The following is a 25,789-nucleotide window of genomic DNA, read 5'->3' on the forward strand; positions in this document are numbered from 1 at the left end:
CCCGGCGTCAGGCTCTGGGCTGATGGCTCGGAGCCTGGAGCCTGTTTCCGATTCTGTCTCCCTCTCTCTCTGCCACTCCCCCGTTCATGCTCTGTCTCTCTCTGTCCCAAAAATAAATAAAAAACGTTGAAAAAAAAAGTTAAAAAAAAAAAAAACCTGAAAAACTTAACCCTAAAGAGCATAAGCAAAATGAAACAAATGAGCCAGTATATATAATCCCACAGAAACAAATTATTTTCATTGACTTCAAAGTTTTATACCTATTTTTGACAGAGAGAGAGAGAGAGAGTGAGAGAGAGAGAGAGAGAGAGAGAGAAACAGAATGCAAGCTGGGGAGAGGCAGATAGAGATGGAGACACAGAATCTGAAGCAGGTTCCAGGCTCTGAGCTGTCAGCACAGAGCCCAACGCCGGGCTCAAAACTCACAAACCGTGAGCTCATGACCTGAGCCAAAGTTGGACGCTTAACCAACTGAGCCACCCAGACGGCCCTTAATTTACTTTAAAGCATGGGATATAACCTAACAACAGAAAGAACTGCAAAAGAATGTTACACTTTTCAATAATCATACCATTAGTAATATTGGCATTGTTATTCTGACATAATTATATATTGTGTTAAGATAATCAGGATCCAAGATTTTTTTTTTTAATTAGAGACAATGCATGTGCAAGTGGGGGAAAGGGGCAGAAGGAGAGACAGACTGAATCTTAAAGGACTCCTTGATTAGGGTAGAGACTGACAGAGGGCTGGATCCCGCCACCCTGGGATCATGACCTGAGCTGAAACCACGAGTCCTATGCTCAACTGAGTGAGCCACCTAGACGCCCCCCAAGATCCTAAATATGAGGGGGAAAAAAAGATACAAACATAAAATTTTAAAAATTAATAGCCACCTAGCCCTAAGTTTGAAATATCACTGTAAACTCATGATGTATTTTTACATTTAAAAAAAAGTTTCCTACATTTGATAATAAAGGATAATCATTAACATTCACGGGTGATAATAGCTTTGTAATTACGTTTTTAGGGGCCCTTATCTTTTAGGCAAATATGAGAATAATTATTATAGAAAATGACCTCCTCTACGGGATTGACGAAAGAAATAACCAGAGAAATAGGTGAAGAGACTGCCCATTTCAACTGTTTGATGGACACGGGGGGTTCATTACACTACTTTGTCTACCTTTGCCTATCTTTGAAAGTTTCTATAATAAAAAGCTAAAAGGAAAAAGGAAAGAGGAAAGGGTGTCACTGTTGAGGGACTCTCTGTCCCCTCCTCCTTAATTTTTCTTCCCATCCCTGCCTGAAGTTAGGGAGTCCTACTCCCAACCCAGGGTCGCTTATCAGAAAAGGCGAGATGGCCAACTCTTCCTCCGGCTCCCCAACCGCTCCTCCAAGAAAGCCCTCACCGTTCCAGTTTTTCTAGAACACGGCTAAGCATTCCAGCCGTGGCTGTCTCAGCCTCCTCTCCCGGGAGTTGCTACCGCACCGTGCAACGCCCTCACGGACGGAGGCTTCACGGCCCCCCCCCCCCGCCGGCCCCAAAAAAGTCCGTGAACAGCAGTGCAGGCGGTTGAGGAGGCGGTCACTGTCACACGTGACGACCACCGCTAGGTCCTCGGCGGGTCCCAGGGCACAGCAACGAGGAGGCACGTTCAGAGGGGGTGGCACCCGGCTAGGAGCGGAAAAGGTACCCCCCTGGCCACAAGCCTGAAACCCGACTCTACAGGCACTAGGTGGCCCGTGGGTCCGATGCTCGGAAGCTTCACTAGAACTTTCCACAGGACCGCCGGAAGTGCGGTAAATGCGAGGACGGAGCGCGGTATGGCCTCTCTAGGCGCGCGGGAGATCTCGCCTCTCGGTGGCTCCGCAGAAAGCGGCCTCGCTGTCAGTCAGGAAAATGGCGCCGGCGGGGAAGGCGGGGACGACTGGGAGGTGTCCGCTCCAGGACTGGTGACCGGGGGCGTGGGCGGGGACTGAGGAGGCGGGGCCCCCAGGGATTGGCGGATGCGCAGACCAGGCGGGGCGTCCCCTTTGTCTGAGTGCGTTGCGGGCATCCGTCCCTTCGCGCGTGAGGCTGCGGCGTGGAAGGTGAGTTGGGGGTGCGCGTGGGCACTGGCGCCCGGGCCCTTCTGCCAGCACGCGCGCTGGAGCCGGGTCGTCCTCACGGACAGGGCACTTCCCCGCGGGCACGCTCCGCTTCCGCCCCTCCTGCCGGGTTCCTCCTGCGGGCGCGCGGTGGGCTCCTTCCCCTCCTCGGACCCCACTCTGAGCCCCCTCTCCCCCAGCGTTTTGCCGCATCCCAGTCCTCTCTCCGCTCCTCACACCCGGGCTTCTCCCGACCCCCGCCCCTCGGCCCCTGCCACGCCCCAGAACCCTCTCCCCTTACCCTTGACACACACCAGGCTGCCTGCGACCCAGTCTCCGGGCCCTCAGCCCTCCGGCCCTGCCACGCCCGGAATCCAACCCCCACCCCAGGCCCTGAGACACCTCATCGCCCCCCTCCGACCCTCCCGGGCCCCCTCCCCCGCGGACGGCGAGCGCTGGCAGGAGGTGGAGGTTTGCGGCGGGGCCGCGGCGAAGAGAACGGCGGCGCGATTGCCCCGGGAAGGGTGGTCAGCGACCCGCGAGTCCCCGGCTCGCCCAAGGTCTCCCCAAAATACAGAACCAGAGGCTGAGAAGCCCATCCGGACCCCGCGGCGGCAGGAGCGCCTGTGCCGTTCGCAGTAAGCCGTTTCTCCGCGTCCGAACGGCGCTGGTATCTCGTTGGCTCAAAGTACTTTCCTAATTTTACATCCTTTCTCCATGTTTCTATCCGTGCTCTTCTCCTTACTACCTTGTAAGAGCCCCTTTTTAGTGAACGAGACCAACCTTTTCTAACATGGTTTGCAAATATTTCCCTAGTTTATTATTTGCTTTTTAAGATTTCAATAGAAAATAACATGCATTTTTTAAAATGTGAACGTGTGAGAAAAATAGAAAAACTGGAAATCGTCGTTGGGAACAGCCTGCCAGTGTGCGCAGAGGCAGCACTGGCTGGTTTCCTTTGTACCCTTTCTGGATTTTGCGTGCGCTGTTTTCCGTTATTCACCTAAAAGGGAAGCTCGGGGGGCAGAGGGGTGGCCATGCTCTATCGGTCGATACTTGTTAGATTTTTCACTTGCAAACTGCCTTCGTGGCGGTGCGTTCCGTCGGTTTTCTACACCCGGTGTGTGCAGGGTGGACTCGGAGGCGGAGTGAGGGGGAGGTTGGGGCCTTAAGACCGCCCGCCCCGCATTGTTGTCACATGAATGTTTTAATTTCCGTTCCCCGATGACTGGTGAGGTTGAAACTGTTCGTGTGCCTTTGTATTTCCTTTTTTGTTTTCCTTTGTATTTCCTTTGTGATCTGCCAGCTCATACTCTTTTCCGTATATGTTGAGAACACTCTTCACAAACTGACATTTGACTCCAGTTATGGTGCTTTGTTCTGGTTTGGGGTTTTTTGAAGAGATTTCAAGTTTTTAATCGTAACATATTTACTCCGAAGGCTTTTGAGCTTTGCTATGTCTTAAAAGGCTTTCCACACGCCAAGATTATTTTTAAAATAGACTCTTGTTTTTCTCTGGTACTTGTGCAATGCTGGATCCGTCTGGAATTTATTTTGGTGTGGGGTGAGTTGGGAATCCAGCTTCATTTTTTTCCTTCTATGCTATTTCTAACACTACCTACTGAATAATTCATCTTTCCGTTGATTTGGAAAACCAACTTTGTCATGCATTAAATTCTTACATGTCTTTGGGCCCATTCTGGAATTTGGTGGCTTTGATGTGCATAAGGTATTAATTTTCATGCAACAAATGTGGGAGTCTCTGCCCAGCAGGTTTCTGCTTTTGCTATTTTGCTTAGAACAGCCCTTCCCACCTAAAATAATACAAATGTATCTATACTTGTATTCAAGTCCTTAAAATGTGATCTAAAATTTCAACTCTTACTCATTAGTTAGCCTAGTGGATTTATTAGACTGAGATGATCTAATTTTTTCTGGCCAAATTTGTTTGTTTGTTTGTTTGTTTGTTTGTTTAAATCTCTTTGCCTCCCTCTACTTTCTGGGAGATTTGTTGAATTTTATGTAAAGGCTTAATTTTGCTTTTCCTAAAGCATTTAAAAAATCTTGTCTTCACACCATTTATTGAATCATCTTTCCTGAGCAATTTGAATTGTCTCATCTGTTCTCCATTTGTTTATACAGACTTGGCCCTGCTCTGCCCGGTTCTGTAGCCACTGCTTTTCCTCCAGGCCCACTGGCTCTAGGCACCTTGGTTTTGTGGATACGGTGGGCAGAATTAACATCACATTTCTAAAGTTCATTTTAAGCTTGTTCCTTGTTGCCATTTATGAACAGAATTTTTCCCCCTATACGTTTTCTGACTAGGTGTTGCCAGTGTATAAGAAAGCTGTTGGTTTGGATGCTTGATCATTCACTATGGAAGATCGCAGGGTTGTGCTTTGTGTTCGCAAATGGCTTGGAGCTGCCCTTTGTGAAGATGCTTCCGCCGTGGAGGTGGGGCAGGGCATTCCACCAGGAAAGCCTGTGGGTGAGGATGGTGAAGACTGAGGGAAGAAGATCCTGGAGCCTCTCACCCCAGACCACGCACGTCTAGTATGCCCATGCTAGCCTGTCACTGTGTGCGAGCTCTTTGGACAGACATGTGTGTTCTTTTACATCAGATCTATCAGGGATTCCAACAAGGGTGATAAGTTCCTAAAGCTTAGCTTACAAAACAAAACAATAATAGTAAACTTTAAAATTTTTTTTTTCAACGTTTTTTATTTATTTTTGGGACAGAGAGAGACAGAGCATGAACGGGGGAGGGGCAGAGAGAGAGGGAGACACAGAATCGGAAACAGGCTCCAGGCTCCGAGCCATCAGCCCAGAGCCCGACGCGGGGCTCGAACTCACTCACGGACCGCGAGATCGTGACCTGGCTGAAGTCGGACGCTTAACCGACTGCGCCACCCAGGCGCCCCTATAGTAAACTTTAAACTCTAAGCTCTTTGCATCTCTGCAGCCCCTTCTTTAGTTCCTGTCCACGTAGCTGGCTGCTCAGTCATCGTGAGAGCTAGATTCTGTTTGGCTGAGTGTCTCACTGCAGTGTGGCTTCTGTCCCATTAAGCATCCAGGGCTGCTGAGAACATGGATCTGTTCTGGTTTTGTTTGGGTTATTCCCTGAGGAGATTTCCAAAAATGGAATTCCTGCATCTGAAGAATGACTGTGATTGGTGGATGGACGGTGCTCTTTGTGCTTGCCCCTTTGTGGGGGTGGCATGGCCTTGCTCACAGTCTGTTAGGGGACTCGGTGGTGGTGATTCTGGCTTGGGGGGTCATCCAAACAGGACTTGTCGTGCCCACCTGTTCTCTCTTCTTGTCTAAACTGTGTTTTTCTCACAGAGCATCACAGGGCATCAGAATCATGGAGGTCAGGGTTGGGGAGAGGGCGGCTTGTTAAAAGCCACTTTGGGTACCCTGGATGACTCTGTTTTCCTGCCTGACAGTTGTTGGTTTTGAGATGCACAGTGTTTTGTACGTCTTTGCTTGAAGTCACAGACTTGTTCAAAATTAGTATCACTTCTTGTGTTTATTTTGTTCTTTTTTTTTTTTTTTTTTTTTTTTTTTAATCAGAATACAGTCGGGGCGCCTGGGTGGCTCAGTCGGCTGAGCATCCAACTTTGGCTCAGGTCGTGATCTCGCGGTCCGTGACTTTGAGCCCCGCGTCGGGCTCTGTGCTGACAGGTTGGAGCCTGCTTCAGATTCTGGGTCTCCCTCTGTCTTGCCCCTCCTCCGCTGATGTGCTCTCTCTCTGTCAGAAATAAATAAACATTAAAAAAAATAAAAAAAAAAAAAAAAGAATACAGTCATTTTAGTTCCTTTGGGCTTCCAGAGCAAATTACTGTCGACTGGGTAGCCTATAAAACAACAGACATTTCTCAAAGTTCTGGAGGCTGGAAGTCCAAATTAGGGTGCCAGCACGGTCAGGGGAAGGCCCCCTTCAGGTTGCAGACTTCTTGCTGTGACCTCACGTGGTGGAAGGAGTGAGAAAGCTCTGTGGGAGTCTCTTCTTACAAGGGCACTAATCCCATCATGAGGACTCCAGACTCATGACCTAAGCACTTCCCAAAGGCCTCACCTCCTAACACCATCCTACTGGGCATTAGGATTTCACCATATGAATGTTGAAAGGACACAAATCTTCAGATCGTAGTAAAAATACTGTGTGATAGTATAACACATACTATGTGATATGCTTTTTTTTTTTAACTTGGTAATGTGTGAAGGTCATCTAGGTAGAGATCCTTTGTTTTTGTGCTTTTCTAGGACTCCCCCCGCCAGGTAGGAATCTTTTCCTTTGCCCTCTCCACCCACCTCTGTTTCTCACTCGTGTTGACAGCCTGGTTGTTTGGAGTTAGTCTGATCGAATGAGATAACACTTGGTCCAGCGGCATCTGACTCTGCGCCCAGTGGTTCTGAGCACTGTCTCCTCTTGAGGCCCACAGAGGAGGGATGTGATCTTCCTGTTTTACGGGTGAGGACAAAATACACACATACCCTTCATGGCCCTGGAGTCATTGTTTCTGAAAGAGGAACATTTTGGACATGCTCTCTGTGTCCCACGGTGTCATTTACCTGTCGTCTATCTAGCACAACCTAAATCTTTCTCTTAGTGGGTCTGTGACCTGTGTGTAAAAGGACTGTGGGTTGGCAGTCGCACCATCCTCGGGCCTGCATCCATTCCAGCGGAGTTCCCACTGTCTAATGGCATGTCTGGTTCATCTACATAACTGTTAGGTGGCTTTTCTGAGACAGGGTGTAAAGTATGGTCTCGTCGATTTTTTAATTTCATTCACTTTACTCAGCAAACATTGGCCTGATGGCTGCTTTGCTGGGACAGGAAGGGAGAAGGAGGACTGGGCAAGGCAGAGGCCCTCAAGATAAGGGGTCAGGAAGGGCCTCAATGAGAAGGTGATGTGGCCAAGCACCAGCTAAAGGGAGGGAGCCTCCCTGGCAGAGGGGAGGTTCAAGCAGGGTTCTGAGCAGCCTCATAGCCATGGAGGGGCCAGGAAGTTAGTTGAAGCCAAGGACAGTCGCTATTCCCATGGAAGGCAGATGCATGACCCTGCTGTAACAGGGCCAGGTTCTGGGTGCACTGGGAGAGTGGATTTGGAGTAGAGTGTGAAAGAATGAGGAGGAAAGGTAGTTTCAGGATCAAGTCTTGGGTAGAGGTGCCCAGACCAAGCTGGGGGCAGAAATAGGAGCCTAGTGTTAGATGTTAAGTGTCTGAGATGCCAAAGAACATCTCCATGAAGATGTTGAGTTGAGGGAAGGGGATTGCCAGTTCAACTGCACCAAAAAGGAGACCCTAGGCTCCACTGAACATTCAGGATTGTAGGATAACCATGGCCAGTGCCAGATATGTGCAGGATGTGGGGCAGGAAGAAGCACGGGCAGGAGCAGGAGTTGGTCTGGCTTAAGGCCTTATGGCCACATGTGCCACATGCCTCCTGTGTCATCTGTACCCACTGGGAAGGCCCTGAACGAGGTTCCTATTGGTGTTTATCGTTGGATCCTGGCCTAGTTGCAGTGGGGCCATAGTGCCAATGACTACTTCTGCCAGGTTCCCATAGGACCAGAGCTGTATTATACATGAAGGTCAAATTCTCAAACAGGTGAGGATGGCTGGAGGCCTTGGCTGAGGGAGCAATGTCCAGGAGACTTGGTAGAGACCAACTTGCAGGAGCACAAGAGACCAGTGTCATCCTGTCAACAAGGGGCAAGGATCTGACCACATGGAAGTCATGGGAGACCCAGACCAGGGCCACTTTCTGGTGGGGTGGGGGTACGGAGACCACTCATGGAGAGGTATCTGGACGAGACCATGGGGAAGATGACTGACAATGAGAGATGGCAAGTCTGTGGGCTGGTCGAGTGGATGCGGGTGTTGGATACACTGCCAAGAGGGCAGGAGGTGGAGTGGGTGGTGGAAATGGCTTCCTCATCTTTGTTCTGAGATCTGGTGAGGCAGGCCCACCCTGCCTCACACCCATTTTTTTCAAATTTTATTCTTAATCTATTATCCAGCATCTATCGTTCATGTGAATTCAAGGTAGTTTTACTCCTTTAAAAGGCACCTGTTGGAATCCTAATTAGAGTTGCACTGACACAAGCACACACAGATTTGGGGGGAATGGACATTCTTGGTGAATAAGTCTACCATTGTGCTCCGCAGAGGCAGCTGCAGTTGGGAGTTCAGGATTTGTATTCCCAAAAGTTGTCCATGCAAACTTACACATACATCTGATATTCTACAAAGAAATCAAACAAACAGATGAAGCACCCTGTTTGTTGAGGTACCTGCTGAGCTGCATGCATGAGAAGGTTGATCACTATCTTGTACCATTTTTCGTAGAGTGATCTGCCCACTTGGCTTCTGTGTCCCTGTTATAGACACCCTTTGGCACTCCAAAAGATGTGAACCCCATTCCCCCATTAGGAGAGCCTTTGGTCCCCCTTTTTTCCCCCGTATTTTGAGTATGATAGACATCTCAGCTTAATTTAGCCTGATAAGTCCCCAGAACCTGCTCACCCCCAGGCCTCCACATCAGGTGTTCAGACCAAATCCCTGGGTGACTCTGTACTTAATCCTCCAGAATCAACTATTTGTCCTGCCTCCGTTCCCAGTCCCTGGTGGAGCCACCACCAGGCTGATGACCCCAGCCTCAGTGGAGCATCAGGGCAACTGGGGCACAACCACATGAGACTGAGGCATCAGTGGGGCCACAGGAGTTACGGTCAAGCCAAGCATGCCGGACCTGGGGTGAGGCCCCCACAGGAGTGTGGACCTTGAGGAAAGCCTGTCTTCACTGGGAGATTGTCTGTGGAGGCAGCCTGGCCTGGCACCCACACCAGACCTGATGAACATTTCACACCTATGTGAATGCTCTGGCATGGGCCCTTGTGCCTAGACTGTGGGCCTGAGCAGGTGCCTCAGAGTCCTTGCTAGCTCCCTAGCTGATCATAAAGACCCCAGGTCTGGAGAGCAAAACCTTGTGGCTGGGCCCATGGGAAGAGTTCACAGTGGGGGCTGGACTCCCTCAGAACTCAGGGTCTGTGGGGGCAAGGGTGGGCCCCTCATGTGCTCCCTCCTCTTCCTCAGCCCCACAGGCTCCTCTGACTTCCATCTTCCTTGGAAACCTCAAGGGATCACGCGATGGCAGCAGCCAGGCTCCTACCACCACCAGCAGGACCCCAGGTGAGCTGCCTCCAGGGCCTTTGTTGCACCCCTGGATTTCCTCACAACCCTCCCATGTCCAGGGTTCTGGGTGACAGCCTGAGTGTCACTGTATCTCCTGAACAATGTGGCCCCTTCCTGATACCACCCATCTGCTCGCATGTGTTTCCCTTCCCCCCTGACCCAGGGCATCTCCACTCCCCCCACCCACATTGCTCCATCTCAGACATGGAGACTCAATCCAACCTTCAGCAGCCCCTGTCATTCCAGGCCAAGGTGACCTTTGAGGATGTGGCTGTGCTCCTCTCCCAGGAGGAGTGGGACCGCCTGGGCCCTGCTCAGCGGGGCCTCTACCGACACGTGATGATGGAGACCTATGGCAACGTGGTGTCACTGGGTATGGCCCCTCAGCAGGCCTCTTCTGTGTCTCTGTGCTTGGCCAAGGGCAGGGACCTGGGGTGGGGGGTTTGGGGTTGCCTCCAGGTGTTACAGCTCTAGAGGGACATCACACCTCTCTGTCTCATGCCTACAGATCACTCAGGTGGGGTAGGGGTGTTCACAGATGTTGTGCTGACAAAAGGCCTTCCTTCCCCATGAGCAGGACTTCCAGGATCAAAGCCCAACGTGATCTGTCAGCTGGAGCGAGGAGAAGAGCCATGGGTCCTGGATGGGCAAGGGGCTGAGGAGACTGGGGGCTTGGGCATTGGCCATTCAGGTGAGTGAAGGGAGCTGGCTCTCCTTCAGTTGGACTGATCAGTTCCTGGCAGCTGTGCACACTGACAGGTGACAGAGAGCAAGAGTAGCTTCCACCTGGGGCCTCTTCTGCCCGAGGAGCCTGTGGTCTTAACTCTGTGAATTGCACTTACCTGCTGTAACAGCCAGTGGAGGAAGTTCCTGCTCTTTTTTTTTTTTTTTTTTTTTAATGTTTGTTTATTTTTGTGAGAGAGAAATAGAGTGCAAGCAGGGTAGGGACAGAGAGAGAGGGAGACACAGAATCCTAAGTAGGCTCCAGGCTCTGAGCTATCAGCACAGAGCCCAACGCGGGGCTCGAACTCACAAGCTGTGAGATCATGACCTGAGCTGAAGTCGATCACTTAACCCAGTAAGCCACCCAGGTGCCCCAGGAGTTCCTACTCTTAAAAACTGTTTTGTTCTCTCTTAACTCTCTTTTCTTTTTGCAGATAACTCCAAACGTGACCACATGGCAGCTTGTAGGCAGCAAGACAGTTCACCCTGTCCATGGGGTAGGTGTATGTCTTATCTTTTTAACCCAGTACAATGCCTGAAGGTGTTAATGCTGATGATTCACCAGAATGTAAAGAAATTCCTGGGGTTCTCTGATGCAGAATGTATGCTCTTGTTATACAGTACATACACTCTATACAAAATCATGGAAAGGGGTTTTTTAAATTAAAAATTTGTTTCAGTGGAATTTTTTTTTCCTTTGTTTTGTCCAATGTAAAACATTCTTCCTAGTCTGTACTTGAAACAACAGCTGAAGCTGTATTGTTCTGAAAGTGAGGGCTCTGCTCTTGCAAGTTTGGTCATGTGTTGCTTTTATGCCATGGATGATTGAGTAACCTTTTGTACAATTATTTATTAAAGTCATTTTGCTCATCTCGTTACTTTGGCATCAGGAAAGACACTACCTATTTAGGAAGCTTCAAACAATAGAAGAAATATTTTTCAATGGAAATGGGTAATTATTTCTTTGGCTTGCTAACTTTATGAAGATGAGGCTTCTTAAGTAAAAAAAAAAAAAAAAAAACTAAACCATGTGTTCTCCAGTTTAAAAAACATATAGTATAACTTCTAAAAAATGAGGTGTGTAAAAATTTTGTAGGCCATAAACCCAGATTTTTTAAATGAAGAACTTATTGGTATTGCCATTTTTCAAAACAGTATATACACTTAATAATTGCTCTGAAGAGAATTTTAAAAATGGCAGAAATATCAAATAAGAAAAGTGGGCACAAAACTTGAACAAGTTCTATAGAGGAGGAAATCAAAGGGCTAATAAATGTGAGAACGTGCTCAGCCTCATTATTTATCAGTGACATGGAAATTAAAACTGCTGTGATATACCGTGTTAGACCTTCAGTATCAAAAAAAAATAGATCTGACATTATCAAGTTTGGTTGAGAATATAAAGCAGCTAATGATGATGTAAACGTGCACATTCACTTTGGAAACCAGTGTGCCATTATCAAATGACGTTGAAAATATGGATCCCTATGGCAGATGTTCCACTCTTAAGTGTACAGTAAGGACGTTTGTGTGTAAACCCCAAGAAACATGTACAAGAATCTTCAAAGAAGCATGTTTCAAGATAGAAAAATCTGGCAACGACCCAAGTGTTCATCAGCAGTAGGCTAGACAGATAAATAAGCTATGGTGTTGTAATAGAACAGAATGTACTGTAGTGAAAGGGATTTGATAACTGTTGTAGAACAATATAACGAATCAGGAACACAGTCTTGAGAGGAAATTAAGTTGCAGAACACCAGGTAACACAAAATTCTAGAAATCTCAGAAATATGCCTAATTAAGTTATTGGTTAGAGATCCAACCTTTAATATAAAACTATTAAAAAACCCAGCAACAACAAGGGCTTCTATTTCCAGCCAAGATGGAGTAAACAGAGATGGTAGTTACCCTCTCACTTGAAACAACTGAAAAACTGGACAATGTATATGAAACCTCGGCTCTCAAGATGTTGGACATCATTCTCTCAGTGGAAGTCAGTCAGTGAAGGAAAGTAATTCCCAAAAGACAGGAAACAAAGGGATGATCCCTACAATTGTCCCAGCTCACCACTTGGAGAAGATCCCAGTGCAAGGAGGGGAACCCTGGCAGAGCCCAGTGGTGTCCCAGACTTGAGGACATTATTGCCAGGAGTCCCGAGATGCCAGGGAGGCCAGAAGTCCCACAGGGGAGTCTGTTTGACAAAGAATTCTGGAGATCTGCAGGAAGACTTCTTGAGTATTAGCAAGGAAATCCAAAGCCAGGAAAGAGCTGCCTCTTGAGAAGGAGTAGTAGCTGTGGTAACCAGGATTTAAGATGGTCCTCATAATAGAATGAATGTTTGTGCCCCTCCCCCATTCATATGTTGAAGCCCTGACCCCAGTGTAAATGTATTGGTGATGGAGGCTTTATGGAAGTAATTAAGTGACCTCATAAGGGTAGGACCTTGATTTGCTATGATTAGTGTTCTTAGAAGAGGAAAAAAGACCGGAGCGCTCTCTCTCAGCACAGGACCTGCCCTGCCTGCATAATCCCCAAGACTGTGAATGTGGATTTTATTCTCGTGATTATGTTACGTTAAGCTTTTGCCTTTAAGGAATGGAGAACTCTTTAAATCGGGGTCTGGGGGGTCTGGGGGTTGGAGACCGAAGCCAGATTCAAAGAATGGGAAGAAGGATTTGATGCACCATTGCTGCCTTGAAGGTGGAGGGGGCCACATGGCAAGGAATGCAGGTAGCAATCAGGAGGTGAGGGTGGCAAAGGAAACAGTCCTCTTAGTCCTATAGCTACAAGGGGCTAAATTTTGACAACAGTAAGAATGAACTTTGAAGTGCATTTTACTCCCTGAGCCTCCACATGAGTATTCAGTCTAACACTTTATTTTTCAGCCTTGTGATACACTGAGCAGAGAACCCATATGGAATTCTAGCCTGCAGAGCTATAGGCTGGTAAATACAGTGCCCAATGCTCACATAAGGCTGGGAATGCTATCTGCTCCCAACGGCAAGAGTGGGAAACTTGTAACTCACAGGGAATCCTCAATTAGAGAACTAACGTGTGTGTGTGTGTGTGTGTGTGTGTGTGTGTGTGTGTGTGTGTGGGGGGGGGGAGTAGGGGGAGGGCTGGTGAAAGAGCCCTAAGCACTATTCTGTTCTGGTCTAACAAATTTCAAAGGCAAGAACCATACATGCTACTTCCAAGTAACTTAACCAAGAATACTTAAGTTCAAGACAATTTCTAGAAATAAAAAATATCCAACATGAAGCAAGGTAAAATTCATAATATCTGGCATTAATAAAAAATTATCAAGCATTCAAAGAAGTAAGAAAACAACCATAATTAGAAGAAAAAACAGTCCTGTTAAACGGACCAGAAGTGACATCAGTGATAGAATTGGAAGACCAGGAGGAGTGCCTGGGTGGCTCAGTCTGTTAGGCATCTGACTTAGACTCAGGTCATGATCCCATGGTCAGTGAGTTCGAGCCCCGCTTTGGGCTGTGTGCTAACAGCTCAGAGCCTGGAGCCTACTTTGGTTTCTATATCTTTCTCTCTCTCTCTCTCTCTCTCTCTCTCTCTCTCTCTCTCTCTCTCTTTCTCTCTGCCCCTCCCCTGCTCACATGCTGTCTTCTCAAAAATAAATATTAAAAAAATAAAAAGATTTGGAAGACCAGGACATGAAAACAAAATAAATTTATTCTGTATGTTCAAGGACTAGAGGGAATATTCAGCATGTTAAGTAGAGTCTTAGAAGATACATGAAAGGCCCAGTTCTGATCTCTAGAGATGAAAACAATGCATGAGATGAAGAGTTTACTGGGTAAAATTAGTGACAGGTTAGATATTGCATAAGAAAGGATTAGTGAAAACAAAAATCCTAGAAACTACTGAAAAGGAAAAGGAAGGAAAAAAAGACCACAGGACATTAGTGAGCTGTGGGACAATCTGAAATTGCCTAATATATATAGCTGAAGCCAATAAAGCGGAGGTGGGAGCATCAGAAAAAATATTCTAGGAAATGATGGTTGAAAACTTTCCAAATGTGATGAAAACCATAAACTCACAGATCTAAGAAACTCCAATGAACCCCTTACATAATAAACTTGAATAAAATCACTAAGCTATATCATAATCAAAAGAAGTGTTAAAGCTAAGAAGCCAACAAAGGAGATAAGATAGAATCATGAGAAGTAACTTAATTTTTTTAAAGGGAGAAAGAAGAGGGAACAAAGAACAGATGGTTAGTGGCTGCCCTAGGGTTCACAATATACATCTCCAAACATTCAAAGAACGCAAACACCGTTTCATATGTGTTAGAAGACTGTTGGGGTAGCATACTTGTTTATTGGTCCGTTCAGGCTGCCATAACCATGCCATGCCATGGGTTGAGTGACTTAAACATGAAAAATTTCATTCTCACAGTTCCCTAGGCTGGAGGTCCAAGACAAGAGTGAGTTGGGGTGCCCGGGTGGCTCAGTCGGTTAAGCATCCGACTTCGGCTCAGGTCGTGATCTCGCGGTCCGTGAGTTCGAGCCCCGTGTCAGGCTCTGTGCTGACTGCTCAGAGCCTGGAGCCTGTTTCAGATTCTGTGTCTCCCTCTCTCTCTGACCCTCCCCCGTTCATGCTCTGTCTCTCTCTGTCTCCAAAATAAATAAATGCTAAAAAATTAAAAAAAAAAAAAAAAAAGTGAGAATTTGGTGAGGGCTCTATTCCTGGCTTGCAGTATGGCCACTTTCTGTGTGTTCACATGGCCTCTGTGTGCCTGTGGGGGGAAAGTGAGTAAGCTCACTGAGGTCTTTTCTTAGAGGGCAGTAATGCCATCATGGGGGCCCCACCCTTGTGACCTCATCTAACTCTCAATTACCTCCCAAAGTCCCCACCACCAAATACCATCACATTGGGGGTTAGGGCTTCAACATGTGAATTTGCGGGGAGAGACACAAACATTTGCTCCATTACAACTATTTTTTTCAGGTTTATTTAAGTAATCTCTACACTCAACATGGTGCTTGAAGTCATGATCCCAAGAGTAAGAGTCCCATGCTCTTCCAACTGAACCAGCCAGGTGCTCTAGTGTGTAATCATTTTTGCTTTGGATAATTCTCTTAGAGTGATTTAGAAAACCGTTTTACATAGTCTTTTATATTTACCTTCATTTTATTCCAAAAGCCTTCATTTCTTGTATAAATCCAGCTTTGTCGGGTATATTTCTGCAGCCTGAAGAATTTCCTTTAACATTAGTTTGGATTTGATTGTTGGATGTTCTCTCCATTGGTGTTTGCAAATTGACTTGTTTTTTCTTTTTCTGCCCTTCAAGGGTGTCAGTCCATTGTTTTCTGACTTGTTTCTGATGAGGAGTCTACTGTAATTCTTACATTTGTTCCTCTGTGTTGTATGTGTTTTTCCTCTACCTCTAAGATGGTCTCTTTGGTTTTTGGCAGTTTGAATATGATGTATCTAGTCAGGTTTTTTTCTTTTTCTTTTTTTTTTTAATGTTTATTTTTGAGGGAGACAGAGACAGAGCATGAGCGGGAGAGGGGCAGAAAGAGAGGGAGACACAGAATCCAAAGCAGGCTCCAGGCTCTGAGCTGTCAGTACAAAGCCTGATGTGGGGCTCAAACTTACGGACCTGTGAGATCATGGCCTGAGGCGAAGTCATATGCTCAACTGACTTGAGCCACCCAGGCGCCCCTCTAGTTGGTATTTTAAAAACATGTTTGGGGGCGCCTGGGTGGCTCAGTCGGTTAAGCGTCCGACTTCAGCTCAGGTCACGATCTCACGGTCCGTGAGTTCGAGCCCCGCGTCGGGCTCTGGGCTGATGGCTCGGAGCCTGGAGCCTGCTTCCGATTCTGTGTCTCCCTCTCTCTCTGCCCCTCCCCCGTTCATGCTCTGTCTCTCTCTGTCTCAAAAATAAATAAATGTAAAAAAAAAAAAAAAAAATTAAAAAAAAAAAAAAACCATGTTTGTAGGGCGCCTGGGTGGCAGAGTTGATTGAGCATTCCACTCTTGATTGCGGCTCAGGTCATGATCCCAGGGCTTGGGAATTGAGTCCCATGGCAGCATGGAGCCTGCTTAAGATTTTCTTTCTCTCTCTTCTCCTCCCCCTGCCTGTCTCCCCCGCTTGCACTTGCGCTCTCACTCTCTCTCTCTCTCATATTAAAAACAAAACAAAATGTGTGACACTAATATCTTGAATCTGTGTTATGATGTCTTCCGTTATTTTTAGGAAAATCTCAGCCATTATCTTTTCAGATATTTTTACCTCCCTGTTCTCTTTCTCTTCTGCAATTCCAACTACATGCAGGTTAGGCCGTTTGATATTGATCCATATCAATTTTATTTTTATGTTTCATACATTTTTGTCTTTGCGTTTCTTTTTGGGTAATTTCTGTTGACCTATTTTCAAGCCCACTGGTCTTTTCCTCATCTGGGTTGAGTCCGCAATGAGCCTATCAGAGGCGTTCATATGTGGCTATATTTTCTACATCTAGCATTTCCAGTCCTTTCTTACAGAATCTATCTGCTGAGGTTCCCCATCTGATCATTCACATTGTTCAACGTATGGGTCATCTCTAATTCTGGTTCTGTTGGTCACTTGTTCTCTTGACTCTGTGTGTGTGTACACACAAGCAGTCTTTTTCCTTTCTCTTGGGTGTCTTATAATATTTTATTGAATGTCACCTATCATTAATTAAGACAGGAGAAATAGAAGTAAATAGTATATCTGTCTGGGAACATAGCCCCTCCTACTAGGTGGTTAGTGTGAAAGCCTGAGTCAGGAGTTTGGCTGGGTTCTGTTCCCATAGTTGCCTTCAGTATACCACTGGATTCCCGTTCTTCTGGCATTTCCTTGTGCATAGGGTGGGGACTTTCAGTCTTCCAGGTGTGCCTGCAAGAGAGGGTTTTCCTCTGTGCTCTGGCCACCAGCACCCCCCACCCCCAGCAGAAGTCTTCTGTTGCTTGTTACTCAGTGCTTGCTGGCCTTTTCGATAGCAGGAGGAGATGACCGCGTGCTCCACTGTTCTGATCTATCCTCAATTTTAGGCAGGTGTTGTATTCTTGGGTCACAGCCCTTCCCCTAGTTGAAGCAGACCTCTCAATGTCTGGGCTCATGATCATTTTCCTGTCCCTTCCTCAGGAGTAAAGGGTAGTTTTCCCTTCCCAGCCATTGGGATGTTTGTCTGTGCCCTAGAATGAGAAGTTTGCTTTCCTTTGCCCAGTGACTTGCAGCTTTCATTCTGTCGAGGAGAAGGGTTCAGGTGGGTGCTTGTGCTCTCCTCTTGCAGTCCTGAGCCACCAAAGGAGGCTTCCTCTGGATCTAGCCCCTAGGGAGAAGACCATGGACATGAGCCCCCGTGTCGAGGTGAAGAACTCTGAGTATCTGTGTCCAGAATGCTGCTGAACTTGGGGTGGGTGTGGAGAGCAGGTTAATCTAGCCTGGAGTGGGACCCCAGCCTCTACAAGGCCCCTCACACTTGGGAATCTCCCAACTTCCCACTCCTGCCTCTTCTCAGATGACCCTCTGCTGAGGGTTTGCTTCAGTCTGGCTGCTACCAACTTCTAGAAGAAGTATTAACATTTGGTATGTCTTTGTCCCTCCAAGGTAACCATTCCTTGTCTGTCAAAAGGCAACATAAATTAAAACAAGTGTATTTTTTTTATTTAATTTCTTGTAGTCCTATTTTTTTTTTTTTGTAAGTTTATTTATTTTTGAGAGAGAGAGACCGCATGAGCAGGGGAGAGGCAGAGGAAGAGGGAGACAGAATCTTAAGCAGACTCCATGCCCAGCGCAGAGCCTGACATGGGACTTGATCTCATGATCATGAAATAGTGACCTGAGCCGAAATCAAGAGTTTGACACTTAACCAGTTGAGCCACCCAGGCACCCCAAGCATATTTAATTTATGGGCCACCTTGTCCCAAATCTTTTTCTAACCATCAGTCAGAAGTCGTTTTAGAAGGTCCCTTGGCTTGGGGTACCAGGTGACCCACTATATAGCATATGTCTTCCCAGACCAAGTTAGGAACTTACTAAAAAGTGAAGCTTATATCCCAGTAATGCTGTTACCAGCAAGGTGGGGGGCTTATTGGACTTGAAAATATCCTTATTACAGATAGGACACGATTGGAAAATCGTTGCTGGTCCACATCATTTCTGGTAAAGAACCCCGGAATGAAGCATACTTGCCACCAGATTCAGGTAGGGAAGGATTTACACAGGCCCCTGTCTTGTGAGAATACCCAGGCCCCTGTCTAAGCTGAGAATACCCAGTTCTTACCCACATGAACCAGTGAAAAAGTCATTCTTCTCACACCCCTGAGAAGTTTTGGGTCTTTGAGTGGCATCTTGTCATCTCAACGGTTTGGTTTCCAAGATCTAAGAAACCTGTTCTCAGGGGCACCTGGCTGGCTTAGTCGGTAGAGCACGTAATCCTTGGTCTCGGGGTAGTGAGTTGAAGCCCCACGTTGGGCGTAGAGCTTTCTTAAAAAAAATTGGGGTGCCTGGGTGGCTCAGTCAGTTAAGTGTCCAACTTCAGCTCAGGTTATGATCTCATGCTTTGTGGGTTTGAGCCCCACATCGGGCTCTGTGCTGAACACCTGCTCAGAGCCTGGAGCCTGCTTTGGATTCTGTGTCTCCTTTTCTGCCCCTCCCCTGCTCATGCTCTGTCTCAAAAATAAATATATGTTAAAAATTTTTTTAAAAAAAGTTATCAGCACATCCTGTAGATCCCCCAACCTGGTACTAACAAACCTCTACCCTAGTCTTCTCTGCAATGCTCACTGCTGCCCTACAGGACTCCTCTCCAGCCTAGACATGGCAAGACTCCCATTGTGTCTCTGTTTCATCTTGCCCCCCAGTGCCTTCTCCACAAAGAAGAGGTCACAGTCCCCCATGTATAAGTCTTCTGGTCCTGTGTCTGTTGGACATGCACATGAGAGTTCACACATCTACCAGCCTGACAGTAGGCTTCTCTGTTCCTGTGTTGCTGTCAGCCCCACAAAGCTCCTTGCAGTCATGGGTGGGGTCCTACGTTTATTCCTACCACAAGGACTCCAAGGAAGGCGGGACTCCGGTGGTAATGGGCTGTAGCCCTGCTGCTGTGTGACACGTGCACTTCACGAGGTGGGGGGCGGGGATGACTCAAGACTACAGGTCACACCTGTCCCTTAAACTGCCCTGTGAGCCTGGGCACATTTCTAATTATTGGACACAGTTGTGATTTTTCTGCACTGCGGAAAATGTGTAGCCATGGGCATTCAGGGACCGCACCCCTGATGGCCACCTCTTGTCAGCTAAACACCTTCAGGTTGCACTTTGCTCTGCTGTTTTGAGTGGGTTGACATTTGAGTTAACATTTTTACTTTGGTTTTGTTGTTTCAGAATATGAAAACAAGGGAGAGAACCAAAATAGGGACGTGAGTCGGAAGCCATTTATTTCAGAGGAAATATCGGTGATCCTGGGGAAAGCACCCAAAGGGTGGATTGATCCAAAAAGTTATGAACCTGAGCAGAGTTTCTGTGTGAGTCCAAGCCCTGTTGGCCCACCTGAAGTTCAGGTCTTGAGCCAGAGTGTGCCTCTCTCTCAGAATCAGGCTGTTCCTAGTGGGGAGAGACCCTACAAGTGCACCGAGTGTGGGAAATGCTTTGGTCGGAGCTCCCATCTCCTCCAGCATCAGAGAACACACACTGGAGAGAAGCCCTATGTGTGTGGTGTGTGTGGGAAGGCCTTCAGCCAGAGCTCTGTCCTCAGTAAACATAGGAGAATCCACACCGGCGAGAAGCCCTACGAGTGTAACGAATGTGGAAAGGCCTTTCGAGTGAGCTCAGATCTTGCTCAGCATCACAAGATACACACGGGAGAGAAGCCACATGAGTGTCTTGAGTGTCGGAAGTCCTTCACTCAGCTCTCGCATCTTATTCAGCACCAGCGGATCCACACGGGAGAAAGACCCTACGTGTGCCCACTGTGCGGGAAGGCGTTCAACCACAGCACCGTCCTGCGCAGCCACCAGCGGGTGCACACCGGGGAGAAGCCGCACGAGTGCGCACAGTGCGGCCGCGCCTTCAGCGTGAAGAGGACGCTGCTCCAGCACCAGCGGGTGCACACCGGGGAGAAGCCCTACACCTGCAGCGAGTGCGGCCGGGCCTTCAGCGACCGCTCCGTCCTCATCCAGCACCACAACGTGCACACTGGGGAGAAGCCCTACGAGTGCGGCGAGTGTGGGAAGGCCTTCAGCCACCGCTCCACACTGATGAACCACGAGCGCATCCACACAGAGGAGAAGCCCTACGGGTGCTATGCGTGCGGGAAGGCCTTCGTGCAGCACTCTCACCTGACCCAGCACCAGCGGGTGCACACCGGGGAGAAGCCCTACGTGTGCGGCGAGTGTGGACACGCCTTCAGCGCCCGCAGGTCTCTGGTCCAGCACGAGAGGATCCACACGGGCGAGAGGCCCTTCCGCTGTGCACAGTGTGGCAAGGCCTTCAGCCTAAAAGCAACACTGATCGTGCACCTGCGGACCCACACTGGGGAGCGGCCCTACGAGTGCAGCCGCTGCGGCAAGGCCTTCAGCCAGTACTCCGTGCTCATCCAGCACCAGAGGATCCACACGGGCGAGAGGCCCTACGAGTGCGGGGAGTGCGGGCGCGCCTTCAACCAGCACGGGCACCTGATCCAGCACCAGAAGGTGCACAGGAAGCTGTGACCTCCTCTGCCACTAGGAGAACTCCCCTCCCCCGCCCCCCCAGCCCAGGAGAAGGTTCTGGTAGCTCCGTGGGATGCCATTGTTTGGTCATTTAGTGTCACAAGTAACTCCAAAGAGAAGCACTGAGCATGTTCCTATGGAAGAATGATAGAGCATGCCTGTTTTGTTTTTCTCCACATCTTGAAGTTATATTGAAGAGTAAATGACACAACTATGGTAAATTTTGGTAAAGACACCCATAATTCTTTAACATTAGAAAGTTTATTGGAAGAAACTGAAGGAATTGAAGACATAAGGATTACTATCACAATGAAACTTTCTTACATTCTAAATAAAGATTTTTCTTAGAATATTACATGCCTTTCCTAAAAACAGTAACTATTCTAATTATTTCCTCTAAAATTAGAATTGGATTATGTGCGGTATTCTGTGAAAACACTAAAGTGTGTGGATAAAATGATATAAAAAAAGATTGTCATCAAGTATCATGATGTAATATGGCTAGAAATGCTAAGTGTGTGGAACCACTTGTTTTGTATGAAAAAAAGAAAAAGTCTAAATATTAGTGAGAAAACACTTCATCTGGTGTTTGAACTTTATTCAAGATGAGAAGGGATGTCCTAACTTTTTAGTGAAAATTCAGCTCAAAAATGGATGTTTGCCTCAAAACCCACCCTTATGACTTACAGACCTTATGCTCTGGAACTCATAGGACGTCTTGGGTCTCTGGACCCCATGTGGGTAGGAAGGGAGCTTTGCCCTCAGAGCCCAGACCTTATAGCTGCTACACCAGCTGGGTGCCTCTTTACACATTGTGGTGTTTCCCAAAAGTTTTACTGAAAAGACCGTTCTTTGATACATATTTTTTATGATCTAAAATTTTCATTCCTGTGTTTGAGGTTTTTATTTTTTTACATGCCAAGAAGACTCTGGTATACATTATCATATACTAAAATGAATCTAGTTTATTCATAATTTTTAAGTTCTCTCTCTCTCTCAAGCCTCTCAGGAGAAATGAAGGACCAGAGTTGATCCTCGAGGGCACGGCAACACACTGACACTGATAAAAGCTCCTTTTCCCCTCGCTGTGATACTGCTGAGAAGATAACATCACAGGTGAAACTCTGGAAGTTGAAGTAGCCGGTGTTACCTCAGCAAGGAGATAGGCTCCTTCTGAAAGGGACTGATGTCACTAACACGTACTGCAGAGCAGTTGGGGTCACTGAGGCGTATGTTAGGAGATGAGCTCACTGAGGTGTCCCTTCACTGGAGTGGAGATCACACAGGTGTTTCTTCAGAGATGGCTGAAACCCCCGAGGAGAGACTAGTGGAGTCTGAGGTCATGGGGCAATTCAGAGGAGCTGATCACTGGGTGGTTACTTCAGAGGAGAGAGCAACAGTGTCCCTTCAGGGAAGCTGAAGTCCCTCAGATGTTACTGCAGACAGTAGCTGAAATCACTAAGATGAAACTCCAGATCAATAGAGTTCACAGAAGCATTACTTAAGAGAGGAGCTGAGACCAGTGAGGGGCTAGCTCATAAATTCCCACAGAGGGAAGCTTCCGCCCCGTGCTGGTTGAGTTCCTAGCTGGCATCTGACTCGGTGGCTGCCCCTCAGAGCCCACCACTACCCGGGGTACAATTCCTAATCATGTGGAAGAGTTAGAATAAGAAATAGGCATATTCCAGTCAAGATGAGAACAGGAGTTCAGTTAAATACAATGTACAGAAATACTTGTTTGGGAAGACGCTGTGTGTCACAGGACAACATAAATTACACAGTACAGATCGTTCTGGATCACTAAACCCAAATCTAGGTTTTTCAGGGGGATCAAAATATATAGTTGGCTTTTTTATCTTCCTAAATGAAGTGAACTTAATATCATTCTGCCTTTGCTTGCTATCAGTCGCCATTGGCCCACTGGTGACTATAAGGCTCAAGTGTCTCTGCAGCTGGGAGGTGGCTTCAGTGCCCTTCTTCCTGGGGAGGATGCCTGGGCCATGCATTTTTGCCACTCACCTCTCCAAGGACCAGGAGGTAGTATATAACCTGCCAGAACATATGGTCAGTCTCCCTTTTTTTGGAAGTGGTATCAGGCACCAGAATGACTTTGGGGTCCCTTCACCCTGTTAATCGCCATTACCTCCCACCCCTGACTGGTTAACAGTATTCCACACTTACTTTGGATTTTTTTTATTTTTATTTAGAAGTTTTTCCATTTTATGCATTTAAACTTTTATCTTATTTCTCCTTACTGCTACCAAGAATTTAACAGTTCTCAAGTTTTCTGTTACTTAGAAAACACCTGGAACTTTATTTCTGTGTACTGTGTATAATCAGACATATTTTCCAATAAAAAAGAAGTGACTAGAACACCTACTTGTGGGTGAAGGAAGATCAGTAATTTTGGCATAAGGATCAACTACAAATCAGTGGGCAGAGGGCATGAGCCAGCTGTTCCCAATAAGGGGAAATACAATGGGGAAAGCTTGAAAAAGGCTAAAGCACACCAATTTCAAACAAAACCATGTCACCTCTTCCTGATCAATTAGGAAAGATCCTGTAATACAAAGCTATGAAGGTGTATTGAAATGGGTGTGTTCGTGCATTGATGACAACCTGGTCAAGTGTGGGGGCATAATTGCATGATCCATCACTTCTCTGCAGGAAGGTGACTGCACACCAGGACCCAGCTTGGCTGAGGCCGGGCAGTCCAGAGGTGGCCCTAAGGGAGGCAGGAGCACTCCTGGAGGACCTGCTGGGGAAGCTCAGGCCACTCTGTGTAGAGGGGCTAGTAGTAAAGGCCCAAGAGGATCTTTCCTAGGAGTTGGGTTTGCCCTAGAGCAGAGGAAAAACCACCAGTTGGTGGGGACAGCATTACTCTGGCCCATCTGGGTGAGTTTGGGGAACACTTGGTTTCATGCATAAAAGTGCCTGAGCTAAGAAATGCACGTGAAGTACAGGGGTCCCCAAGACTGCCCACCCCTCTGACACCAATAACAAATTTGGGGATTCCCAAGATCACCCTCAAGTTCAGTAATTTGCTACAAAGACTCCTAGAACTCACCTTGAAACCTGATATACACATGGTCACAGTGTATTACAAGTGACAGACACACATTAAATTCAGACAAGGGATTGCACAGGGATAGAATCCAGGAAAAATACCAAATGTTGAGCTTCTGCAAAGTCATGGGCAGTATTACTTCCCTGGCACTGATGTGTGACAATGTGCATGGGGTATTGCCAAGAAGGGAGGCTCACCTGAACCTTAGCATTGAGAGTTTTTACTGGGGCTTGGTGACACACACATGACCACCTGCACGACTGACCTTGATCTCCAGCCTCTCCACAGATTGAGTAGATGCCACATGGCCAAAAGCGCCTACCATAAACCATAATGTTACCGTAGACTGGCTCTGAGTAAACAAAAACACTCAGGGAGGACACTCCAGCCCCCCAGAATCCTAGGGCAAAGGCTACCCCTCTCTTGGTGTCAAGTTAATCCTTTCTGCACAAGTGGGTCTTATCCTGGGCCCACTTCTATCTGTTCTGTGACCTTGATCCAATTACATCCCTTCCTTAGCCTTGGCTTCTGACATGTAGATGAGAATATCACCATCCACGTCACAGGGCTACCTTGAAAATTAAATGAAATCTACAGGAAGACCAGCCTAGCATTCAGTTCTGTCTAGTCTGTATTGGAAGTTAGTACAACTCTGAACAGGTGCAGCTATCATGGGAGGCAGGGGACCACAGAGAGCAACAGGCTAGGGGAGCTGCTCACCTGCCACAAGGAGACAGAAATGCTCCCCAACCCTAAGTGATCATGGAGAAGCTCAGCCCACAGTCATGCAATGCGTGCAGGAAACAAGCTGAGGCAGGGTAGGGCACAGCTGGTACCGAGCGAGGACTCATTTCCCTCCTCAGCATGAAAGGCCACACGGCCACCTCCAGCAGGGACTCATGGACAGCCTAGAGGTCACTAAACTCAGGGGGCACCTGCAGACTGGTCCAGCCCTTGAGGAAGGGTGGGAGGGCCCAGATCCAGCTATCAGTGGCCCTCTGGCTCAGATCTGATGCCCTGCCTGGGTCCTTCTGCCTTAGGGGTATGTACAGGGCCACCCACAAAGGTGTGGGCATGGGTACCACACATGCACACTGTGAGCATAACCTTACCCAGACTTACCATGACCTCTGGGTTAGGTGCTATTACCTATTTTACCTGGGGATACTGACTCAAGTCTTCCCTAACAGGCCAGGGTCCTCAGCTGTCTGATCCTCTGACACCAGTAGTTCATCTCCCTGATAACTGCCCAGAGCTATTGACAATTATTAATAATCACCCTGTGGTCTGAAATGACATTGTTCCCAAAAGCCCTTTGCCATCAGCAGGCTGACAACTCAGTTTCTAATCCTGTGAGCTGAGGAGGCAATAGGACACCTGCAAGGAGTTAACCCACCAGACACCCAGGCATGACTGTACAAATGGCCCAGTGGAAACATCCAGAACCAATGAGTCCCTTTGCCTGCACTCCCTCTCATTCTTATATGGGCTTGACACTTGGCCCCTGTGAAAATGTGTCACCAATTCATGTTGCCAGCCCTCTTAAGCCAAAACCAAACAGCCAAGAGAACTTGTCAAACCAAATGTTCTCTAGTTTTGCACAATGAAAACCACCAGCATCTTTTTTTTTTTTTTTCCAGGCATTTCCATTAAATATGCTTCTTCAGACTACACTGCCTCACCACACCTCCCTGGCCCCACTAGCCCTCCCAGCCAGAGCTTTAATGCTCCCTTCCAGGCCACAATCCTTTGGGGATGCCACTGGTTTAGAGGACATTGACACTGATGGGAGGAAGGACCCCCAGAGCAGGGGTTCTTAACAAACAACCCAATGAGAAAACATCTGGGCCACAAGCAGCGACAGGGCAGAAGATATGAAAGGAGAGATGGTTCCTATAAAAACCAACACAGAGAAATACAGGTTTCCTGAGTAATCAGTCAAATGCAACACCAGCCAAAGTCATGCCTATTTAATTAGCAAGCAGAGGTTAAAATTACAATATCCT

The 25,789-nt window shown here is 47.4% G+C and overlaps 1 protein-coding gene across 5 annotated transcripts; it reads left to right on the forward strand.

Annotated features, from left to right (window-relative positions):
• The first annotated feature begins 1,885 nt into the window (after positions 1–1,885).
• On the forward strand, positions 1,886–23,095 carry ZNF250 (zinc finger protein 250). Of its 5 annotated transcripts, none has more exons than XR_007458342.1 (7): positions 1,886–2,094; positions 9,194–9,289; positions 9,524–9,665; positions 9,870–9,983; positions 10,450–10,512; positions 19,392–21,971; positions 22,003–23,095. XR_007458342.1 is itself a non-coding variant. In XM_049632707.1 (6 exons), exons 2-6 carry the CDS (start codon positions 9,248–9,250, stop codon positions 20,714–20,716), a joined length of 1,686 nt encoding a protein of 561 aa, XP_049488664.1. In that variant the 5' UTR covers positions 1,886–2,094; positions 9,194–9,247; the 3' UTR covers positions 20,717–23,095. The 5 variants fall into 5 exon arrangements, 3 of the variants coding, with proteins under 3 accessions (XP_049488664.1, XP_049488667.1, XP_049488666.1); XR_007458343.1 differs by having other exon boundaries at positions 19,392–21,832; positions 22,623–23,095; XM_049632707.1 differs by having other exon boundaries at positions 19,392–23,095.
• Positions 23,096–25,789: the final 2,694 nt, after the last annotated feature.

The sequence above is a fragment of the Panthera uncia genome, chromosome F2, assembly GCF_023721935.1.
Source record: "Panthera uncia isolate 11264 chromosome F2, Puncia_PCG_1.0, whole genome shotgun sequence".
Taxonomy (NCBI): Eukaryota; Metazoa; Chordata; class Mammalia; order Carnivora; family Felidae; genus Panthera; species Panthera uncia.

Excerpts from the sequence above, each read along its gene's own strand:
- ZNF250 (XM_049632707.1), top strand. The coding sequence starts at position 9,248 with ATGGCAGCAGCCAGGCTCCTACCACCACCAGCAGGACCCCAG. Across the intron at positions 9,290-9,523 it reads CACCACCAGCAGGACCCCAG|CCCCTGTCATTCCAGGCCAA; the intron begins GTGAGCTGCCTC and ends AACCTTCAGCAG. Across the intron at positions 9,666-9,869 it reads TGGCAACGTGGTGTCACTGG|GACTTCCAGGATCAAAGCCC; the intron begins GTATGGCCCCTC and ends CCCCATGAGCAG.